At 49.1% G+C, this 20,896-nt stretch overlaps 8 protein-coding genes across 8 annotated transcripts; 5 read left to right on the top strand and 3 right to left on the bottom strand.

Moving 5' to 3' along the window:
- Positions 1-15: 15 nt before the first annotated feature.
- On the top strand, positions 16-3,042 carry K444DRAFT_596692 (chloride channel-like protein 3). Its single transcript, XM_024878447.1, has 6 exons — positions 16-898; positions 949-1,101; positions 1,150-1,264; positions 1,315-1,406; positions 1,456-1,641; positions 1,694-3,042. The coding sequence occupies exons 1-6, from the start codon at positions 83-85 to the stop codon at positions 2,996-2,998; spliced, it is 2,667 nt and encodes an 888-aa protein (XP_024731832.1). The 5' UTR covers positions 16-82; the 3' UTR covers positions 2,999-3,042.
- Positions 3,043-3,139: 97 nt separating this feature from the next.
- K444DRAFT_93730 (uncharacterized protein) lies at positions 3,140-3,949 on the bottom strand. The gene has a single exon (XM_024888821.1). It carries the CDS (start codon positions 3,885-3,887, stop codon positions 3,282-3,284), a length of 606 nt encoding a protein of 201 aa, XP_024731831.1. The 5' UTR covers positions 3,888-3,949; the 3' UTR covers positions 3,140-3,281.
- A 726-nt stretch (positions 3,950-4,675) lies between these two features.
- Positions 4,676-10,008, top strand: K444DRAFT_666870 (P-loop containing nucleoside triphosphate hydrolase protein; the record flags this gene model as incomplete). Its single annotated transcript, XM_024887235.1, has 6 exons — positions 4,676-6,388; positions 6,436-6,675; positions 6,731-6,820; positions 6,867-7,166; positions 7,211-8,361; positions 8,454-10,008. The coding sequence occupies 6 exons, from the start codon at positions 4,676-4,678 to the stop codon at positions 9,895-9,897; spliced, it is 4,938 nt and encodes a 1,645-aa protein (XP_024731830.1). The 3' UTR covers positions 9,898-10,008.
- A 416-nt stretch (positions 10,009-10,424) lies between these two features.
- Positions 10,425-11,067, top strand: K444DRAFT_93699 (uncharacterized protein). Its single transcript, XM_024888820.1, has one exon. It carries the CDS (start codon positions 10,532-10,534, stop codon positions 10,868-10,870), a length of 339 nt encoding a protein of 112 aa, XP_024731829.1. The 5' UTR covers positions 10,425-10,531; the 3' UTR covers positions 10,871-11,067.
- A 2,843-nt stretch (positions 11,068-13,910) lies between these two features.
- On the bottom strand, positions 13,911-15,350 carry K444DRAFT_617372 (putative monooxygenase). Its single transcript, XM_024881112.1, has one exon. It carries the CDS (start codon positions 15,241-15,243, stop codon positions 13,993-13,995), a length of 1,251 nt encoding a protein of 416 aa, XP_024731828.1. The 5' UTR covers positions 15,244-15,350; the 3' UTR covers positions 13,911-13,992.
- Positions 15,351-15,884: 534 nt separating this feature from the next.
- On the top strand, positions 15,885-16,487 carry K444DRAFT_472784 (uncharacterized protein; the record flags this gene model as incomplete). The annotated part of the gene is made up of 1 exon (XM_024872896.1): positions 15,885-16,487. A coding segment is annotated over one exon (603 nt), but the record flags the coding sequence as incomplete, so codon positions are not given.
- Positions 16,488-16,771: 284 nt separating this feature from the next.
- Positions 16,772-17,960, top strand: K444DRAFT_93686 (uncharacterized protein). Its single transcript, XM_024888819.1, has 3 exons — positions 16,772-16,854; positions 16,910-17,671; positions 17,722-17,960. The coding sequence occupies exons 2-3, from the start codon at positions 17,069-17,071 to the stop codon at positions 17,734-17,736; spliced, it is 618 nt and encodes a 205-aa protein (XP_024731826.1). The 5' UTR covers positions 16,772-16,854; positions 16,910-17,068; the 3' UTR covers positions 17,737-17,960.
- A 641-nt stretch (positions 17,961-18,601) lies between these two features.
- K444DRAFT_568792 (SET domain-containing protein) lies at positions 18,602-20,421 on the bottom strand (the record flags this gene model as incomplete). Its single annotated transcript, XM_024877213.1, has 3 exons — positions 18,602-18,768; positions 18,828-18,986; positions 19,066-20,421. 3 exons carry the CDS (start codon positions 20,419-20,421, stop codon positions 18,622-18,624), a joined length of 1,662 nt encoding a protein of 553 aa, XP_024731825.1. The 3' UTR covers positions 18,602-18,621.
- Positions 20,422-20,896: the final 475 nt, after the last annotated feature.

Here is a 20,896-nt window from a genome sequence, read left to right as displayed (position 1 = left end):
CTTCAGCCTCGACTACGAGTACCAGTTTAACCTCACTCCCAACAACCATGCGCCAACGACAACCACCCGTAGATGTGTGAATATGGCGAGCTCATCAGCTGGATATTTTCATCCATTGGAGCAAGCAGGCTCATCTTCCTCGAGTCGGAGTCCGCCGAAACCAGCTGCAATCGATGAGGATAGCGATAATGACGCGGCAAGCTCCCCTGGGGACCAGGGCTTACTTACGGACGATCCACTCGAAGCAGATAGCGAGGATATAGTATCGTTCAAACGGAAGCAAAAGCAAACAGCCGGCTCACGGTTCTTGTCAGCTATCTCTGGGAACGGCTCGAACTCGCGGCAAGCTACACCCTCACCAATCCGCGGCGGCACACCGACCTTGGATACCTGCAGACTGTTGGGATTGGATACAGTTGGGATGGGAAGAAATGCGGGAAGTAATTCAAAAGATGGGGGGCCGCTGGATTGGTATGTTGAGGGGCCGGGTCGAAGAGTTGGATACCAGGATTTGACGGCAATCGATTGGATTTTTGAATACACAAAAGAACGACAGCGTCTGCGAACGTTGTATTCGAGTGCGTCGGGTCTACTTGGGTATGCGGTACAATTTTGGGATGCAAGCCAGGTCTGGATTCTCCTCATCTTGACCGGCCTTGCAGCAGGTGTTTTCGCTGCATCGATTGACGTCGCCAGCGACTGGCTGGGGGATGCGAAGACAGGTTACTGCTCAGCTGGAGAAGGCGGCGGGCATTTTTACCTGAACAAGTATTTCTGTTGTTATGGATATGATGAATTGGCGCAATGTGGAGATTGGGTTCCTTGGAGTCTTGCATTGCATATAAACTCGAAGGGAGGTAAATGGTCTATAGAATATTTCTTCTTCATTATGTTTTCGGTACGTCCCACCTCGATTTGTCATCGTCGTGATATGCTGATGAAATCAAGGTGTTATTTGCTATATCTGCGAGCGTCTTGGTGAAAGAGTTCGCGTTATACGCAAAACATAGTGGAATCCCTGAGATCAAAACGGTATTGGGAGGCTTCGTGATTCGGCGTTTTATGGGTGTTTGGACTTTGGCAATCAAGTCCTTAGGACTGGTAAGTGCATATATGGAAGTTCCTTTGCCGTCATTCTGACAATCGCAGTGCCTCGCAGTTGCGTCGGGGATGTGGCTTGGGAAAGAAGGACCACTTGTGCATGTTGCGTGTTGCTGCGCAAACCTTTTCATGAAACTGTTCGGTAGTATAAATGACAACGAAGGTCAGTCGTCTTATGTGTTACACCTTGGCTACCATGTCTAATTTGAACAGCTCGAAAACGCGAAGTCCTATCTGCTGCCGCTGCAGCGGGTATATCTGTTGCATTCGGATCTCCCATCGGCGGAGTTCTGTTCAGTCTTGAAGTAAATCTCGATCCACAAGCCACCTGAAGTAGTGACTGACCGAATGCAGCAACTATCTTACTATTTCCCGGACAAAACCATGTGGCAGAGTTTCGTCTGTGCCATGACTGCAGCGGTCACCTTACAAGCCTTGGACCCATTTCGCAGTGGAAAGCTTGTGTTGTATCAAGTCACATATAGCTCGGGCTGGCATGGATTCGAAATGGTTCCCTATGCAATATTGGGAGTCTTTGGTGTAAGTAATAGGACATTTTTCTTAGTCATATCGCCCTTCTAACATTTTCTAGGGCATATATGGCGGGTTGTTCATCAAAGCGAACATGAAGGTCGCTCAGTGGAAGAAAGCAGCTAAATGGCTGCCTGGACCCGTGATACAAGTAATGCTCGTTGCATTACTCACAGCTCTGGTCAACTACCCGAATTTCTACATGCGGGCACAGTCGTCCGAGCTCGTGTATTCCTTGTTCGCAGAGTGTTCCAAGGTCCTAGATGACCAATTCGGACTCTGCAAAACGGGATCGGCTACGGCCAACACCGTGTTCCTGCTCATATTTGCCGCCATACTCGGTTTCTTCTTGGCATCAATAACTTTCGGGTTGCAAATACCAGCTGGCATAATTTTGCCTTCAATGGCAATTGGTGCACTTTTCGGTCGAGCCGTGGGCATCGTCATGGAAATTTGGGTGCATAATCACCCAACATTCTTTCCCTTCGCGTCTTGCGAACCAGATATTCCCTGTGTTACGCCTGGGACGTATGCCATCATTGGTGCAGCTGCAGCTCTCGGAGGCGTCACTCGAATGACAGTGTCTATTGTCGTTATCATGTTTGAGCTAACAGGAGCTCTCACATACGTCCTCCCTATCATGATTGCAGTCATGATCAGCAAATGGGTTGGTGATGCATTTGGGAAGAAGGGGATCTACGAAAGCTGGATCCAACTCAACGAATATCCCTTTTTAGATAACAGCGATGAAGCGCTCATACCCGACATACCGGTTAGCCAAATCATGACTCGGATTGAAGACCTTATAGTCTTGACTGCAACAGGCCACACAATCGCAAGCCTCACACATATATTGGCAACGCAGCCTTATCGTGGCTTCCCAGTGATCTCAGATCCGAGGGAAGCTATTCTTCTCGGCTACATTTCACGAGCCGAACTTGAATACAATCTACAATCAGCAACACAAACACCGCGCTCTCTCCCACCAGAGACAGAAGCCTTTTTCTCCCATCAACCCCTCGCTGACCCAAGTACGACACTCGACCTCCGGCCTTGGATGGACCAAACACCCCTCACTCTCCCATCCCGCTCAAGTCTCCTTCTCACGGCTAACTACTTCCAAAAACTCGGGCTTCGCTACGTCTTATTCAGCGATAAAGGAGTCTTGCAAGGAATATTGACGAAGAAAGACGTCTGGTATGTGCTGAATGGGGCAGAAGAAACGAGGAGGACGATGGGAACAGATGTCACGACTGGTCTTGCACGAGAAGATGGAGAAGGCGAGGAAAGAGGTTTGTTGAATAATGACGGAGAGAGTGTGGATACGACGCCCACAAGCCCTGCGAATGATGTACCTATATTGTGATTATACATTGGCAATGCATCTTGTATGTCTGAGCCCCTGTGGCGTCTTGTTTCTTTGCTTTGCAGATGTTATTGTCCGCTCGTTCTTCTTGTACAGTCACGTTCTCGGCATTGTTTTGAGTTTCGCTCAGCATTTGGAGTTTCTTGACGTTTCGCATGCATGCGCTCCCCTACAGTAATTCCCTCGGGTGAGGCTGGGTCGGCTGAAGAATCATTTGATACAACACCCCCCGCACCTCATGAGAGCTGCGCAAAGGTTCGCATCTGGCAAAAGAACGAATATCTTATCTGTCTTCGACCATGGATGGACCTGGCGAAACGGGATGGCTTGCCAGCTGCAGATCCCGTTGGTCGTTAAACAGGTGCCTGATTTCCGCCCCGCTTGAAAATTGAGGCACCGCTCTGAGGCGGCGTCCATAGACCCTCTGTGCTCTCAGAAGAAAGAGAATTCTGATGCTCGGGTTTCCTTTTTGTGAGGCGGAGGATGTACCAAGTCTAGTTGGGGGGTTGAAGACAGGAACCAAATCAAAGAAGTGCTTTCGAAGTCGTCCATCGCTAGTTGGCGAGAGATAGAGATGTAGCAGGGCACATGCTTCATATTGTGCCACGTCGGAAGTTGCTGCCGATATGGTAGTTCGGGATTCTCTCGTCGATTGCATTTGTCTGATACTTCTCTTTTCTGTTCCATTAGGAAGCTTTGAGATTGCCACGCACTGTGGTTTCCCACCGTTGGTTTGTGCCGGTGATGGTGCTTCTTTGGATGGAGGGAATGTGCTTCGTTCACTTGCCAACGCATTAAGTAAATTGCTTCGTGTGAGCTCAGGAAACACGAGGATAATTAAATTTGGCAGTTCGAACCACAGCCACAGAGACCCGTGTTTTCTTTTCATATCGCCCGTAGGTAACCTCCACTCAGGGGGTTGCAGGTGACTATGCCAATAAGCGATAGCCCGGAAGCTTAAGGCAGCAGCATTTGTCCCCTGAAACCACCCTGGACACATCCAAACACATCCAATTAACCTCAACTACCTTCCCCAGAACTCCATGATCTCCGCGTGTCATAAGATTGATGCTGCTTTATTGGAATATTGGGCGTCACAAAACAAATTGCGGTAAACTGCATGAGCCCCAATGAGATATTTGCCGTAAACAATGTAAGTGAGAGAACGACCGCGATCCTGCTCCAGTGAGATTGCCGAATCTTGTGTTGAACAACTTAGTCGAATTCGCAAGTGCGGCCGAGAAAGAGCACCAGACCGGTCCCCCCTTGGCGAGGGCACAGTGCCGTGAACGGCAGACGCACAACCTCGTCGGGAAAAGGCCGTCCGTGAGTGGAGAGCATAATTTGACTCGCTCTCTCTTCTACACAGGGGGATTCTGCGCCGTAAGGCCACATTCGCTGCCCTTTTGCTTTGTTGTCAAACGTGTGCACGTTACTTTCCCACCTTATTGAAACACGAGCTTTCTCTTATCGGTTGCTGCATCTTTGTTTATATGATTAGGCTCCAGCTTTGCATTTGACGTCGTGAGACGGCATGTTTTCTTCGTGGTAACAGAGAAACCCTCTTCGTTCAATCGGGCAAACCCCCTCTCCTGAGTCTCCTCGATCGATTGATCACATCGGTTTTATCATCAATTGTTGTTTCAATTTGCAGAACTGGCAATTGACATCAACGAAATGTCTTCTGTTCGTCCATCGCCTCAATGGCGGAGAATATACCGCCAAACCATCACCCTCACCTACAAGAATCTTCTCAATGCGTTCAAAGCGCCAATTGCAACGGCCTGCAGAGCTCTGATATTTCCGATCGCTGTGACGCTCATTTTCTGCTTCTTGAGGCACATTGGCGTGACACAAGGTTATAAGCCAGATGTTGCGTCCTGGGGGATTGCCACTTCCTCGATTCCCATCAAAGATCTAGGAACTGCGATCAACGCTCTACCACACGACATCGGGAAGCGATTGCTCTTTGTCCGCAATGGCATCTCGAATACCACCCTTGGCACCATCATCGAAGGGATTCTGAACGAGCCAACAATGAAAGGGGTGGAAGGACTTTCAGTAGACGACCCGAACGACCTCTTCACCCTTTGCAGACAGACCCTCGCGGGATCAAGTAATTGCTACGCGGCCGTCCTATTTTCTTCCTTCAACGAAACGAATATCGAATACACCATCGCAATGGACGAGAGTGCCCTCGCATATACAGGGTACGACGAGGGCATGGGCGACCAGTCATCCAACTCGCAAACCAACAGACTCATATTTCCGCTACAATATGCGATTGACTCTCATATTGGGAACTTCTCGACAATGACACCTCCTTCCACTCAAGGATTCAGCGGAGTCTTTGGTCCGCATTCCAGAGTAGATGAATGGTATCCCTCGGCGGACGTGGCGACACATGGTCCTTACTGGCTGAACTTGGTCGCTATGTTTGTTGCACCGCTCTTCTTTCTTGTTCTCATTGGCGTGGTCTATCACCTCAATACTTTTGTTGCGACCGAGCGTCAGACTATCATCTCCGAACTAATGGCCGCCCAGAACGTCACTGCAACTCCACAGATCCTATCGACCCTCATCACATTCTACTTACTCTACTTTCCCGGATTATTGATCTGTTCAGTATTTTTCACCCAAATCCTATTCACTCACACGTCCGACATTCTCTTCCTATTCGTCATGCTCCTAGCTGGCGCCTCCGTTATAACATCATCACACTTTGTTGCATCATTCTTCGGCAAGGCTCAACTGGCTGGCTTATACTCTTCAACTCTCACGATTGCTCTTGCATTCGTGACTTTAGATGCAGCGTTGAAAAACACCAACCCGCCAGAAGCCGAAATCGTGGCTCTCTCTCTCTTATTTCCACCAGCTTGCTTCGCCAATTTCATTGCCGATGTTGCCTACAGGGAATACATGCTACACCCATTCTCTCTAAAGTACCAGCCACCTTTGTTGAACGGGGGCATCGAAGAATATATCCAAAAGATTGACGGCTATAAATACGTAATCTTCTTCATCGTCCAGATCGTCGCCTATACAGCAGCAACCTATTTTGTTGAACGTGGGCTTTGGGGAGTGCCGAGAAAGTTTGAGAACATACCTGCAGATAGCGATGTGGCGCTCCGCTGCACGGGGTTGACCAAGACCTATTACGGCAAACGGCGTTGGTACTGGCCATTCGTGAGGAAGGGGGAGCATGTCATCGCCATCGACAACCTGAATCTAGAGGTCAGGAAAGGATCAGTTACTTTCCTGCTCGGACCTAATGGTGGTGGCAAGACCACGACCCTGAAATGTGTGGCCGGCATGATAAGTGTGGATCCGGGATCAACTCTTGCGCTCAACGAAGCTGGGACTATCTTTGGCATCTGCCCTCAAACCAACGTAAGCTTGCTTGTCTCCTGCGAAAGGCTCCTGGTTAATCTTTGTAGGTATTTTGGGACAACTTGACGGTTCAAGAGCACATCAAGATTTGGAGAAAACTTAAGACTGCCTCGTTTGAAGACGTGCAGGTCGATGACGACGATATTCTGGCGGAATGCGATCTTTTAGACAAGGTTCAAGCTCCAGCCAAGACATTGAGCGGTGGGCAAATGCGGAAACTGCAGCTGGCAATATCATTTGTTGGCGGATCGAAGGTCTGCTGCATTGGCGAGGCTTCAAGTGGACTGGTAATTCTCTCCTTCATCCATCTTCGGTCTCTACATTCTAATTTGTTCTGTATAGGATCCTCTTTCTCGACGGAACATCTGGAATATTATCCAGAAGGGTCACAGCCGACGAACAATTCTAGCCACCACCCACTTCTTGGATGAGGTACGTTCATCAGTTTTGATGGAGTTCCTGGCTAACAGGTCATCAGGCCGACATCTTGGCTGACCACATTGCCATCGTATACAAAGGCCGTCTAGTCTGCGAGGGACCCAGCACTTCCTTGAAAGCTCGCTATGGAGACGACTTTATAATTCGCAGCGAAAACGAAGAGAATGACGAATCCTTGGTTTGGCGAACCTCAAATTCGACGGAGGCCACCAAGAAACTTCTAGAACTAGAGGCTTTGACCGAGGACACAACTTACGATGTCCGATTCCCTACACTGGAGCAAGTGTTCCTGAAGGTCACTTCGGCATCCAATACTGCAGTCACGACAACGGCGGGGATGGTATCACAGGGGAAGAGGAGATAAGCACCGTCATCGACGAAAAGATTTTTGCCCTGGAAAACGAAACACCACCAGATATCGACTTGGATGTTGGTCATTCTATTGGTCTAGCGAGACAAGTCGCAGCTCTCTTCCGGAAACGGTACACTCTCCTACTCCAAAAGGCGGGCTGGATCTCGTACGCGATCAATCTGGCGATTCCAATCATTATTGCTGCGGCTTTAGTCAAGTTCATGTACCGATTCAAACCCCTCCAAACTTGCGAGGACAACAACTTGTTGCTCAGGAACGCATCATACGGAGATTACGCTCCATTGGACTATTCATATCCAATTTTTGCCCCTCTCGATTACTGGCAACCTCCGGAGTCATTTCCAGAATACGATCACAACCCTTCGGCAATCATCGGCCCCGAATCTGTTTTTACCGGAGCCATCCAAGACGACTTATACCTTTTCAATATTCCGTCTATCTTCCACCAATTCGGCCCCGACTCGGTCAACGCAAGCTGGCAAGACAGTATGGCTTTGAGCACGCGAGTCTTGGTGAACAGCACCGATGATATGCTTTGGCAAATAAATAACAGTTCAGGATCTGGATACTTCGGTTTCGGCGTCTTTGCACCCACCCCCCAAACGGCAACCTTGTTCTACAATGCCTACAATTTTATTGAAAATGACGGCATGGGAGTACTGGGACTGAGTTTGATCACCAACCGGATTGCCAATGCAACCATAACAACAGGACAGGCGAGGAAAGTATCCGCTGAACTTCGCACAATGCGGACTGCCCCTAGCAATGTCTCACTATTCAACCTGCCGATCGCCGCCTTGCTTTGTCTTGCTTTCATCGTCGCATCTAGCATTGCAGTCATCTACCCTGCTTTCGAGAGGATCAACAGAGTTCGCGCACTCCATTACTGCAATGGTGTCTCGCCTTTTGCTTTATGGTTTGGATACCTTCTGTTTGATATGCAGTTCATCATTATTCAGGCACTTTTTGTCTGGGGTTTACTCTTTGTCGGAAAACCTTCACATTTGTGGTATGAAGGCAATTACGTCCTCGGAGCTTTCATCCTGTTTGGAATCGCGACGTATCTTGGGACCTATTTCCTCTCTCTCTTCGTGAAGAAAGCAGCTTTCGCCATTGCTGCTGGTATCCACACACTCTTATTTGTGCTTTATGTGGTTGCATAGTAAGTTTTCTATTCAAACACGTGTCTCATGACATCTCTTTCCTCTCGAACGAAGCTCGATTTACTAGGCAATCACTAACCTCCTTTCCCAGTGTCATGAACCAATCCTTCGGCCACAAAGTCAACCTCCACCAAACCTATTCAGCCATCCAATACGGACTCGGCCTCTCATCCCCCGCTGCAAACCTCGCCCGCGCCCTTTTCGTCGCATCCAACAGCTTCGAAATCCTCTGCGGCGTCTACGGCACTGCGGATGTCTCCAATCCCTTCGCCTACGTCCGCTACGGCAGTGTCTACGCCAACATGCTCCTGCAAATCCTCTTCCTCATCACACTGCTCTTCATCCATGAGTACGGCAGCGCAGATTGGATCCGCCGCAACATCACGCACCGCGGGATCCCCGCTCGTCTGCACTACATCATCGAATCCGATGCCGCAGCAGGAGCAGAAGCCGCCGCTCCCATTGAATCAGAGAAAAGTGCCATCGCATCCTCCACAACGAACCCGCAGATCCTAACCGTCTCGCGCATCTCCAAATTCTTCGGCAAGCTCTTCGCAGTCGAGAATATATCATTCGATGTCTCAGCCAACCAGACACTCGCCCTGCTAGGCGGCAACGGCGCCGGCAAGACGACCGTCATAAACATGATCCGCGGCGAGCTTACGCCCAACTTTGGATCCATCCACCTCGATGGCGTGTCGGTGTTGAAGAATCCGCAAAAGGCGAGGATGCATATGGGTGTTTGCCCACAAGACGACGCAATCGACAACCTGACCGTCCGACAAACGCTCTCTTTCTACGCTACCGTCAAAGGGCTCAAGAATGTCTCTGGGAACGTCGACAAAGTCCTCGCGGCGCTGAATATCACCATCTATGAGCACGTCTCGGTTAAAGACCTTTCCGGTGGGACGAGACGGAAATTGAGCGTTGCGATTGCGCTCCTCGAGAACCCGAGGATTTTGCTGCTTGATGAGCCGTCCACGGGTCAGGATGCAGGAGCTAAAAGAATCTTGTGGAAAGCATTACAGGATATTTCACGCAACCGTGCCATTCTTCTCACTACCCATTCGATGGAAGAAGCTGAAGCATTAGCCACTAATGTTGCGATTATGGGGATACGTATGCTGGCAAAAGGCACACTGGGCAATTTGCAGGATAGTTATGAGGGCAAGTATAGTGTGAGGGCGGTGAGAAGCCAGGGGGTGGAGAGAGAGGAGGTTGACCAAGCGGTACGGCAAGCTTTTGGCGGTAGTGTTAGCGGGTATTTTGATGTTAATGGGCAGGTGGGCTTTGGGCTGCCCCATGAAAGGGAGAAGTTGGGGGGCATTATGAGGGTTATGGAGGGGTTGAAGGGGGTGGTGGTTGAGGAGGAAGGGAAGAGACAAGGAAACGGCGAAGCAGGGAACGCGGGTGGCAGTGCGGCGGTGAAGAGCGGGCCGCGGAAGGTCATTGAGGATTATACTATTACGGGGCCGACGTTGGAGGAGGTGTTTATGAATGTTGCGAGGGAGGCGGGGACTGCTGGCGGGGTCTAGATGGAGTTGATGGAATGGGAGGAAGTGACCTGAGTTGGACTAGGTACCCTTTATCAGTCTTAATGTGAGACATGGATTTTATTTCATGAACACAGATTTTTGTTCGCAAGCCCCATTTGTATCATTGGTTCAGTTCGCAGTGTTCACTCCTGACCTTTTCCCCCGTCAGTGTGTCCAAATTTAGACGACAAGTGGCTTCCAGTCGAGGATATGGGAGGAAAGTGAATGATGGGGAAGGTAGGTCGTGGCATATCACATGTTTATTTTGATTAATGGTTTTGGATTCGCCTTTGCACATTGTCAGTGATCAATACTCTTGCCTTACTTTTTCTTCAAACTCGCCTTTTGCTCGTCACCGTCCCAAACGATCGGATTTCCTTTTCGTCCAAACCGCTATGTCCCCTCTCTAAAGTGTATTGAAATTCCCTTGTTCTAGTTCGAGTACCTCTCGAGGTCTTGCCGAGTCTGCTGGGGTTAGGACTTGGTTTCAGACTCCGGCGCTGTTGCTGTCGATGGGAGGATGAGCTGGAATGCCAACTTCTCAAACGGGACCTGGGTTGATAAATATGCTCATGGTGTTCTATCGTATCTGCAAGACTCTGCGATTGCAGCATGCTAAGGGGGGGGAAGAACGATGCGGTTTACCAAACCAACTTGGAGTCTTCGGATAGTCTTTTGGGTGTTCAACTTCGCCCTGCGGTGTGGAAGAGATGTTTGGCTCCTCCGGTGGCGTGCGGTGTGGTGCTCTGTTTTATTCAAGATTAAAAAAGAACTTCTTTTGGGATTTAAGACAACAATCACCCCCGTTTCTGTCTCTGCCCTCATGGCGCCTCCTTTTGTTTACCTTCCACGCTTGTGGCTTCCTTCTCCCGACCATATCGCGGGATATCTTGATCTCGATGTAAAGTACGGTTGTTGCTGTAGGTGGAATGTGGGGATAACGGAAGAGCCCCCTGATAACCATGGGCATTAGAATTGACGGTAGGCTTGGTGTGAGCGGATCGGTGCTTTGATGAGGTGTAAATAGTCATGCTTTTTCGTTACAATTTGCGTTGGCAGATGTGATCCTTGAGATATTCGGGGAGATATTTGAAGGGAACAGGACATCATTCTGTGCGCAGAATGTTTGATGTGAACGTGGAAAGAGAGGTTGGGAGACTGAGCTTTTTGATTTTTTGGTGCCGCTGAAAGGTTTTCGGCCTTCACTTGGTGGCCAGAGGATGGTGGGGGCAACTTAAGGCCGCAGACGACGGCTCTTTACCTCTACAAGGTTTCCACACTCGGTCATCTTGACCCATTGCCCTCCTTCAAACTGCTGATACGACAAGAATCACTGATGTTCGGATGCACTTAGTGTTCATTGAAACTCGGTGCCTGTACTGTTATTAATTCGACTAATCTGGATGGGAAATGGTGGTGTGGGTCGCATAAACTGGTGGGTGCGCTCCATCGTGCATTGCCCAGCACTCCAACCTTCTCACACTTACCGATGAGATTCGGTCTCGAATAAAGTTGGGTCCCCACCAAGGCTTCACTACTTGCTATTGGGTTCCAATTGTGTAAAATGGCTGGGTGACGAACCTTCAGCCCAAGAAACCTGAGCCAACGTGGGAGCAAAAGGAAGGTTCCCGTGGGCCTTGGACGCGTCAAGCACACAGAAAAGCCCAGGGAAAGCCCTAGCAACCTTGTGTAGCCTATGAATTCTGTACTTCGGGAGTTCTTACTTGTCTCAACAGCCACTGAGGGCATTTTCCTACACATCATGATCGTCGGTGGCTGGACTCTGGGGGTAGGCTGTCAAGTGAAGGGTGATTTTCGAAGAAGCCAGGTGCCAGCACTTCCGAGTCTTGCAATGTTGAAAGAGCTCCCATCATCAACTGGGTTTGGTCTTCAAGTAGAGCTTGTTCTAGCATCTCGCTATCCTCAGCCGTCTGCCCGTCAGGTGTACCAGAATGCCGTCTTTTGGTAGTTGAGCTACTTGCTTCTGAGAACTCTGTAACTTCCAAAATTTCAACACCTCAGACCTCGGGCCTCAAGTAGGGCAAAAACTTTCACATGTCTGGAAGCATTCAAGAGCATGAACCGCAGAGACGGGACCAGGTGGTCCTTCCGATATTGGACAACAACGGAGCTACACCAAAAACCCTGTGTCGGTCGATTACACCCTCCCAGGGGCTGATATTTCTAAGCTCTCAACGGTTGCCACCCCATCGGTTGGCTGCTACGGTCGTGCTTGAGAACCCAGCGCGACGCTGTGAAACCTGACGACGGCCCAGGCTGGCGAGTAACATCAACGAACACAAGCAACAAAGAAAAAACAAGCTCCGGAATTTAGCCCTCGCGCGGATCTACCGACGCGTCGCATCCGTTCATGGGTCCAGGCATAGCAGGAATATGTCCCAGCCAACTGGTAGGCCGAATGCCGTTGTGACGCATGGAGAGTGGAGAGCCCTTGAATCTTACGATACGACAATATGCGAGGACTGTTTTATGACTCATAAGCGCCTCTGCATAAGAATTTGACAAACCAAACCCAACGGAGGTACCGTCATACACAAGCGGCTCGTTCTGGGGTCCGCATCAGGCACAACCCCATTGCAGCCCTGTCAGAGAAGCGCAATCTGAACGAAAAACATGCATGTAGGCACACAAGCCTTCAGAGAAAAAGAAGAAGAAAATCCTTGAAGTAACTGTGCTCTGATTCACACCCTTAGTGCTCGAAGATGCCGACATTCTGCAGGCCCAAGTGCACAATCACGAAGGGATTCCAACCCGAAGGTCGGCTTCTGGTAATGACTCATCTTTGGAGGATATGTTAGAAACACGTAGATGTGCACAATGGCTATCTGTGGGACTCTGTGTCGTCCGCTACGGGGCATCAGGTTAGATGAGCCCTTAATACGCGACCGCGAGCCATGACACCGGCCAAACAGCGAGGAATCGATAAGACGAGCAATAGGGACAGTAAAGTATGCATTTCAGAAGCACATAATCCTTTAATCAAAATCTACAATGTCGAAATCAAGGTTGAGCATTGCGAGGCAGCGAAAACCATGAATATCGCATGCATCACGTGACGGTGGATGGCCGCGAAGGCCGGGACTTGTCTGTTCTAGCTCCATATGACACACTGGCGACATTTGAAGATAGCAAAGCACGGTATACTTTGGAAAGTTGGCAGTAAGACTAGAGCATCAGACTACTTGCCATCACAGCTTCGTCTGACGTCTCAACTGGAGCTCCGATGAGATTATGAAGGGGAGAGGTGTGACTCCTTAATCCACAAAGCTTCTTGGCTCCCCTTTCGAGATGTCCATGGACCCAGATTCTGACCCCGCTATACTCACAGGAGGGAAGAAAGTTAGGGAGAGGATTCCTTGACGTGTCACATCGAGATGAAAGAGATTCGAGGTGGAGGGAGAATTGCTCCACAGTTTATTCGAGGTCAAACTACGGTGACCGAGAAATCTGCTCTACGTAAGAAACTTGGCCGATATCTGCATCCTTCGCAGCATTTTGCTATATAACGAGGGTTAATTCATTTTCAGCATAAATTTTGAAGTTGTTAGGAATTAGAAAAGTGTTCAGGGGCTGTTTGTGAGATTCGGCAAACACCCACTTTCCTCCCGAGTTACCCCTTTTCAGGGCCTCCTGGCGCGGAGAGAACCACGTGATCTTCGCGATTTGCCTTTCTTTACAGGCCAATACTCCTAAATTCGACAGACTTTAGTGAGTTTACTGTAAATTACTTATTATATATAACCGATGATAAACAAGTTAAGAAGTAGAACGAGGACGCTCCAGGTGAATCATGATCACGTGAGAGTATAGCAAAGAGTGCGTTGGCTACTTAGACAAATACATGATAGTTCCCTAGTAATTTAAGAAAAGTCAAAAAAACGGGCAAAAAGATTTCTTCATTAATGCAGTCTCCAGTAGCTTTTGGAATAGCATACATGAGTGCTGGAGCCATGGGGAAGGAAGGGGAGGGGTAACGAGGGAGCGATTGGAGAGACGTCTATTCATTTGCTAACCCCCAACAGAATAACGCAAAGGAAAGAGTCCAGTCTATGATGTTATACAAAGCCGTCACATCTAAGAGCCCCTCTGCTCCTTCTCCGCCTTCTTCGCCATCATCATATTATACCCCTTCTGAATCTTCCCCGCTCTCTCCTCACTCCCCGTCGCACTAAAATGCCCCTTCAACCCATGCATAGTCTTCGCCGCATTCTCCTCCGCCCTCTTCAACATCTCCTTCTCATACGCCTCCACCGCAACCGCGATATTCTTGCTATCACTCACCAGCTTTGCCGTGACGCTCTCCTTCCTCTTCACCAGTTCCCTTGCAAGATCCAGTGCATCCGCCATCGCCACATTGACTCCCACACCTGCAAATGGCGTCATCAGATGGGCCGCATCCCCAAGCAACGTAACACCAGGTCTCGTCTTCCAGGAAACTCCCACAGGCATCATCCAGCACTTCCTTGGAATCAATACATCCTTGGTTTCTAACACCACCCTCTTCAACTCCTCCCCACAATCATCAAAGTACTCCTTCACCAACCTCTCCCTTGCATCGGGAGCTTCCCAATTGATACCACATTCCTCAACCCAGTTCTCCGGCCTCTTAACCGCAGCATACGAGCGCATAGCCCCGCTCCCCTGCCGCTGACACATAATCGCCCTCCCCTCATCAAACATAAACATACTCCCCTGCCCCACAAAGTTACCTAACCACGCATTTTGCTTATCGACATCCAAAGCCCAGAGTTCCACCGCCGTGATGCCGGCGTAGAACGGTTTCTCAGTAGTCAAGAGAGGCCGAACTTTTGACCACGCGCCGTCAGCACCGACGAGCAGGTCGATGCCCATCTCCATGCTCCCGTCGCTGAACGAGAGGTTGTACTTCCCCTTGATTTTCTCGTCTTCTTGAACCCCGAGTAATTTCTTCCCCCATTGAATCGTCCCCGGCTGCAAACTATCGAGTAAAATATCTCTCAAAACCACACGATCGATCTCCGGTCTTTCCTGTTCGCCCTCGGCTTGGGGTCGCCAGGGAGGCAGCACATTGTCATCCCAGAGGACTTTTCCGTCGTACTTCATGATTTTGCTGGCTTCGCCTTCGGGTCGGGAATGTTTTTGAAATTCTGAGAGGAGGCCTGCTTCTTTGAGGGCGAGTTGGCCGGCTTTGGGGTGCAGATCGAGGGTTCCGCCTTGGTTGCGTGTCTGTCGCGACGGCTCGGCTTCGTATATTGTGAGGGGGAAGTGGTGGAGTTGGAGGAGGCGGGCGAGGGTAAGACCTGCGGGGCCGGCGCCGATGATGGCAATTTTTGGGTGGGGGGACATTGTGGTTGTGAGGGTTAAGAGAAGGGGTGAAGGTTACTTGATATTCCGTGTGATAGGGGTTTAGAAGATGAGAAGATGATGCCAAGGGGGTTGAGACTCGAAAACCCGAGAAGAGTAGCGTCCCAGTTGCGAGAATGAGATTGAAATGATGAAGTTGAGAAAGGGGGCTTTGAGGTGAGAGACTTCTGGATACTTATATAGAGATGCTTGGGGGCAGCTGCAATGTGAGGCAGTGTTTGGACCCCATTATCAACACTTCTGCCCCCAACTAAGCGGCCGCCCCCTGTCCTGGGCAATCCTGCGGCTCTGGAGTTCCATCTCACTCGCTGCTGCGCACTTTACCAACAGAAGTGGTGATAGTCGCGGGATTTGTGGAGGACAGATGCTGTGCCGCAAGCTCGAGTTTCGGCTCCTTGCTCGGTCCCGACCCTGACTCGGCGTCTCACGCTTTTAGCCGACCAAGCTACAACACGCTTAGGTCCCGAAGATCAACAAACCTCCCACTTCACGAAACCAACATCATCGCTCTCGAATACAACACCGAAACGCAAATAATCGACAGCCTCGTCGTTGACGCGTCACAAGACGTGCAACACCACCAATTGCCCCCTCCACCTCCTCCAACTTCGACAAGCAGCACCATGACCCCCAACCTCACAACCTTCACGCTCTTCACCTGCCTCCCCTTCGAGCTCCGCCTCAAGATCTGGTCCCACGCTCTCTCCAAGCCCAGAACCGTGACCATCGTCTGCCACCGCGAAATGCTCGACCGCGAGCGCCGCTTCGCAAAAGCTTTTACATCCTCCACGCCCCTCCACCCTCTCTTACACGTCAATCGAGAATCCCGCTACGAAGCTCTCTCCCGATACACGCCGTCCTTCACTACGGATACCTCGCCCATCTACACCTACATCTGCTTCGCCCGCGACACTCTCAAGTGCGCCGACAGCGTGCTGGAATATATGCCTCCTCACGAAGTTCGGCAAATTCAGAGGCTCGTGTTAGAGGTGCGTGATGCAGAGTATTTCGGACACTTTCACATGGATGTCGTGAAGCGGATGGAGAGGCTGGAGAGCGTGGAACTTTTAGCAGCCCCGGGAGCGTTGGATTATCGGTGGAATCGCGGGGATCGGTATGTGGGGACGCTGAAGAGGGAGTTTATGGAGAAGAGGTATGAGGATCCGGGGTGGAGGTGTCCCGAGGTGAGGATTGTTAATAAGGAGAGTGGGGAAGAGGTCGGTAGTATTGAGGGGGGGCCGTTGATTGAAGGGTGGAAGGAGGGGTGAGTTCGAAGACGAAAGGTTTGGTGATGCTTGCTGACTTCTTTGACAGGGATGAGTTTCCAGAGGATTTGTTTCCTTAGCTTTTTATTGGGGTGTTGGGAACTTGATTACATAGTCAACTGGAGCCATGCCGCAGCCATCCATCGAGATCATCGAATTTTATTTTGAGTCCTAACGGAAACATTTTGGGATGCCGCTTTGTGCCGTTCTGGGTGTGATCGCAGCGTTCCTTGCACTGATTGAAGGAGGAGTGGGCATCTGGGTCGCACATGAAGACACGAGGAAAAGCTATGAGCTAGATCTAACAGGCCAGAGTCTCGCATATCCCGTATGACTCTTTCTATTGCTTGTATACTCCATGAGCTGATTAAGTGGGAGAACAGCACATACTTCAACTCCCTGAAGACTAGTCAGAATGTTCTGCCCGGTGACTTCGACATCTTTCGAAGGTCGAACGATGCCCTTATCTTGAATGCCACCATCACCTCCAGCATCTTGATGCGTACTTCAACCGTAACACTCTTAGCAGTTCAACGTCAACCATGGTACAAGTAACGGACGGTCTTTTTGTAATCTTCATTCTGATTTCTGGAACGATTATATTCATGATAAATCACCTTAACCTGAGCGGCACAAGCATAGGCCTTCGATCAGACGAGCTTCTTACTCTATATGCGATTTTTATCTTCTGCATTTTACACAATACTAAGTGTTTGATTGCAGATAAAGCAAGCCTAGTCGAAGACTCGCCCCCAGCATCCTTTCTTACCTGGTCCATGTACGTGCTCGGCCTCTGTGTAACGTCCTTGTCAGGGCGATATTTTCCAATGAGCACAATTCTGTTCAAAATGTTACTCCATCGTCTCCTTATACTACATACCATCTTCTCAGATGCGACCTTCTCTGATGAGATTAAAATCCCGCTTTGTGGCATCATTTTTGTACCAGTGGTCCGTGGGATCCCTAGGACCATTGATTTGGGCTTGGAAGCGGGTGCGTCAAGAGAGACGAAACGAGAGAAAATCTTCAAGCTCAAGTTAAATCAGCTGGACAGTACTGCTGTTGTCAATTACTCAGTTTTCATTGGCTTTAACATAGCAATGCGTCGTGCACACTCCTTTGATGCGGACGCATACAGATATATGGTACTGTAAGGATCATTAAGCCACTGGCTTCAAGCTGACTACCGGGTTAGAGAAGTGAAATTTGAAATGAGAAGACCTGCCCTATTCATATTCTTTTCGTTTGTGGCTCGTCAGTGTTTACGTCCGAGGACGTCTGGGCATTCTATCGTTGGATGGCCGCGCTACCCGAAGTGTGCCATTTCCAGCCAGTACAGTCAACCCCGGGAAAATGTAAAACGATAACCCCCCTTCCCAGTACGTCGATTTGGGGGTTAATTGTGGGCCAGGGTATTAACTACTTGTAATTGGCTACTTAAGTTATTTAGAGATCTTAAGTTAGATTTTTAATATAAGTATAAGCTAAAATATTATAAGGCTTATAATATAGTAACGTGCTTCTACACTTATAATAAAAAGATTTCTTGAAATAGAATTTTAGTTTAAAGAAGTTTATATACTAATTAATTAAGTTCTTAGTTCTTGAGCTTATTAATGCCCTATAAATTCGGGGCTTATAAGGCTCTCATATCTAGTTTTAGGGACTTATTCGCTAAATTTTTAGGCTTTCTTGATCTTATCTTTAAGTTATAAAATTTTAACTTTTAACTTCTTTAATTTAAAGAATTAGTACTATTTAGTATTTTTTAATAAGTTTATATTTAAATAGTTCTTAATTAGTGTTATAAGAAAATGAGAAAGTACTAAATTCTATTGATTCCTTATAACTTAAATTAAAGTTTAAGAGAAAGCTAGATTTTTGGTATTTCTTTACGAGCGCCTCTCCTTTGGGGTAGTGTCTAGTCCGGCCCCCAATCGACACCTGGGGGGGGGGGGGGGGTCGTTTTACATTTCCCTCAAGCCCGGGAATTGGAAAAGATTCAGAACTTTCGCAGGGAAGGCAGTGTTATAAATGAAAATAAGACTATAGTTATATATATTAGTAAATGAAGTCACAGCATCGCGAAGCCCAACTAGTCCTTTGTAGCGTGGAGAGGAAATCGAATATGGTTATCAAATTCGTCCCATTTGAGAACGAACAATTCTCGCAAATCGGGATCTTTGAGGAACTTGCAATCAGACTTGTGGCCTTTCTCGTTCCAGCCAGCTACCTGACAGGCCTTAGCACACTTATATTAGCGTCCAATCAACATAATAAGGGGATCAATGGCGGTCTTACCCTGCCGCAATACCAGAAAGACGAACACTTGCTGCACCGATGCAGAGAGGCTGCCTTTTTACCGCACCCGTGACACATTCTGATACCATCAAGCTCTGTTGAGAACTGTTGGACCTGGTCGTTTAAAACCAGCAATTTATGCAGTGATAGTGGAAAGATCTACGTGAAGTCGTATTCGGTTAGCGAACGTAAATGAGGCTTAATTATACAGATTAGCAGTTATTGGAGTAATATTTACCTTGATCATCTGAGGATCCTCATGGCGGATGCCGGGCTCGCAAAACATAAATGCGTGACGCTCTGCGTAGAGAATGGCGACCGTGTACCCCTTTTGAACCTGTGCAGGTACCAGCTCACTACCTCGACTATCGGTATAGAAATATAGTGGAATGGTTGTACCGTCGACATCCTTGATCTCCATCTGCAGACGCAGGAGTGTGGTGAAATCCACAATCTCGCCTAAGAAGCACCAATGGCGCCGTGGTCGGTAACGACCCGTGTGGCTGCTCTCATAGAACTCTGGGTCAACGTCGTTCTCGTCGGGTAGGTCAATGAACCCTGGGAAGGTCGCGCGGCTCCGCAGATTCGCCAGCTGTCCAAGGATTTTTGGTTTCTCCCTCCTCCAAAGCCAGTCTTCGAAGTCGCTCGATTCAAGTCCGCTTGGGGCTTCATCTTCTGTCGTCCTCCACTTCTTTGAAACTCCATATAGAATGTACTTAGAGGGATCCCGTGCTATAGTTCCGTTCTCGATCGCTTGTGTGCTGTCGCCGCCTAGGGCTGTCCTCCACACAGATACCGCCCTCTCCGCGAAGATGCGTCCTCTTGCCAAGTCGCTATTAGCGATGGCAATCTGAGCGGCGTTGACATAGGCCTGCGCTAAACCAACGTCCTCTCTTCCTTGCTCGTTATAGAGAAGAACCTGTTGATCAAAGTAGCGGAGGGTCCGGAGGGGGGATGACAAAACCCCCTCTGTGCCGAGTTGGTCGATGACACCATCCAAGCAATGAATCTCATCCAATCTCCTATCGCTTTCCTGGCTCTGCTCTAGCGGTAGGGAGCAGAGAGGGCATAAACATTCAAAGTCGAACTTTGCCTGAAGAGCTTCACGTCGGGCTTTGCGGTCCCTGAGAACGACTATGTAGGTTATCGTGATCTCTTCGCCTTTGTTAATGTCTCTCAAAGCATGGACTGTGTGTGTCATTGTATTCTCGTTCCAGCCCTTCTGTGCGTTGTTATCACAGGCGTGGTTGATGCGGCATGCTTCGAGGAAGATTCCCCCTCCACTTTCATCAGTATCAATCGGGAGGGTGTTTGTCCGAAGGATGCCGAGATACTGCTCAGCAGTGTTCCCATATGGGTAGATGCTGTGCATGGAGAGGAATCCTTGCCGCTGGTGTTCGCTGAGGGCATCAATTTGCTGGCTAATAGTTGTCCGTAGCCGTTCACTGTTTAGTTCATTGCGAGGTATTGTAATAATGGGCTCTTCGGAAAGAATTCGCGTGCCCTTGAAGATCTTTTCGATTGCGACGAGACCTTTTCCTTTCCCTGGAACATCCTGCAAGGCGTATAGGGGATTGCCTGTCGTGCTCGGCATTGTTACGTCCCTTGCTCCCTTCAAAGTTCCGCTATTCTCATTTGCAATGGAAACTGCAGCGGTAAACTCAGACGAAAAGTTCTTCTAGATGGGAGTTCAGAATGGGCTGATGGAAGCAAACATTGCAAACACTATGGAAGTAAATTTTGTTATTGGATTGGCAAAAACCACGTCGATTCATCCAACTGAGATGGGCAGTCTGGCGTGGCGTGTCGACCTGCTGTGTGACACCACTGACTAGAGGATTGGCTGCACCCATGCGTTGATACCCAACAGGATAACCTGTATCCACTTCAATGCCAAACGACAAATGGAGTTGGCCGGTTCGGTAAGGCCATTTGCGAAGTCTTTCCACAGGTGTGCCTGCTGTATGGGTGTCATTGACGTCGAGGATTTGTCATAGATTCGTCTGTCTTAAGAGTGAAGTCGATCTCGGTGCTTTATTTATCCTACGTGCATGTGAATCGACATTCAA

The sequence above is a fragment of the Hyaloscypha bicolor genome, assembly GCF_002865645.1.
Source record: "Hyaloscypha bicolor E unplaced genomic scaffold K444scaffold_126, whole genome shotgun sequence".
Taxonomy (NCBI): Eukaryota; Fungi; Ascomycota; class Leotiomycetes; order Helotiales; family Hyaloscyphaceae; genus Hyaloscypha; species Hyaloscypha bicolor.
The sequence above is the reverse complement of the archived record's forward strand: the minus strand, read 5'-3'. Positions and strand labels throughout refer to the sequence as shown.

Coding starts and splice junctions, on each gene's coding strand:
- K444DRAFT_93699 (XM_024888820.1), top strand. CDS start 10,532: ATGCGGTTTACCAAACCAACTTGGAGTCTTCGGATAGTCTTTTGGGTG.
- K444DRAFT_596692 (XM_024878447.1), top strand. CDS start 83: ATGGCGAGCTCATCAGCTGGATATTTTCATCCATTGGAGCAAGCAGGC. Junction 1,102..1,149: donor CAATCAAGTCCTTAGGACTG/GTAAGTGCATAT, acceptor TGACAATCGCAG/TGCCTCGCAGTTGCGTCGGG. Junction 1,265..1,314: donor TAGTATAAATGACAACGAAG/GTCAGTCGTCTT, acceptor TAATTTGAACAG/CTCGAAAACGCGAAGTCCTA.
- K444DRAFT_93730 (XM_024888821.1), bottom strand. CDS start 3,887: ATGAAAAGAAAACACGGGTCTCTGTGGCTGTGGTTCGAACTGCCAAAT.
- K444DRAFT_617372 (XM_024881112.1), bottom strand. CDS start 15,243: ATGTCCCCCCACCCAAAAATTGCCATCATCGGCGCCGGCCCCGCAGGT.
- K444DRAFT_93686 (XM_024888819.1), top strand. CDS start 17,069: ATGGTACAAGTAACGGACGGTCTTTTTGTAATCTTCATTCTGATTTCT.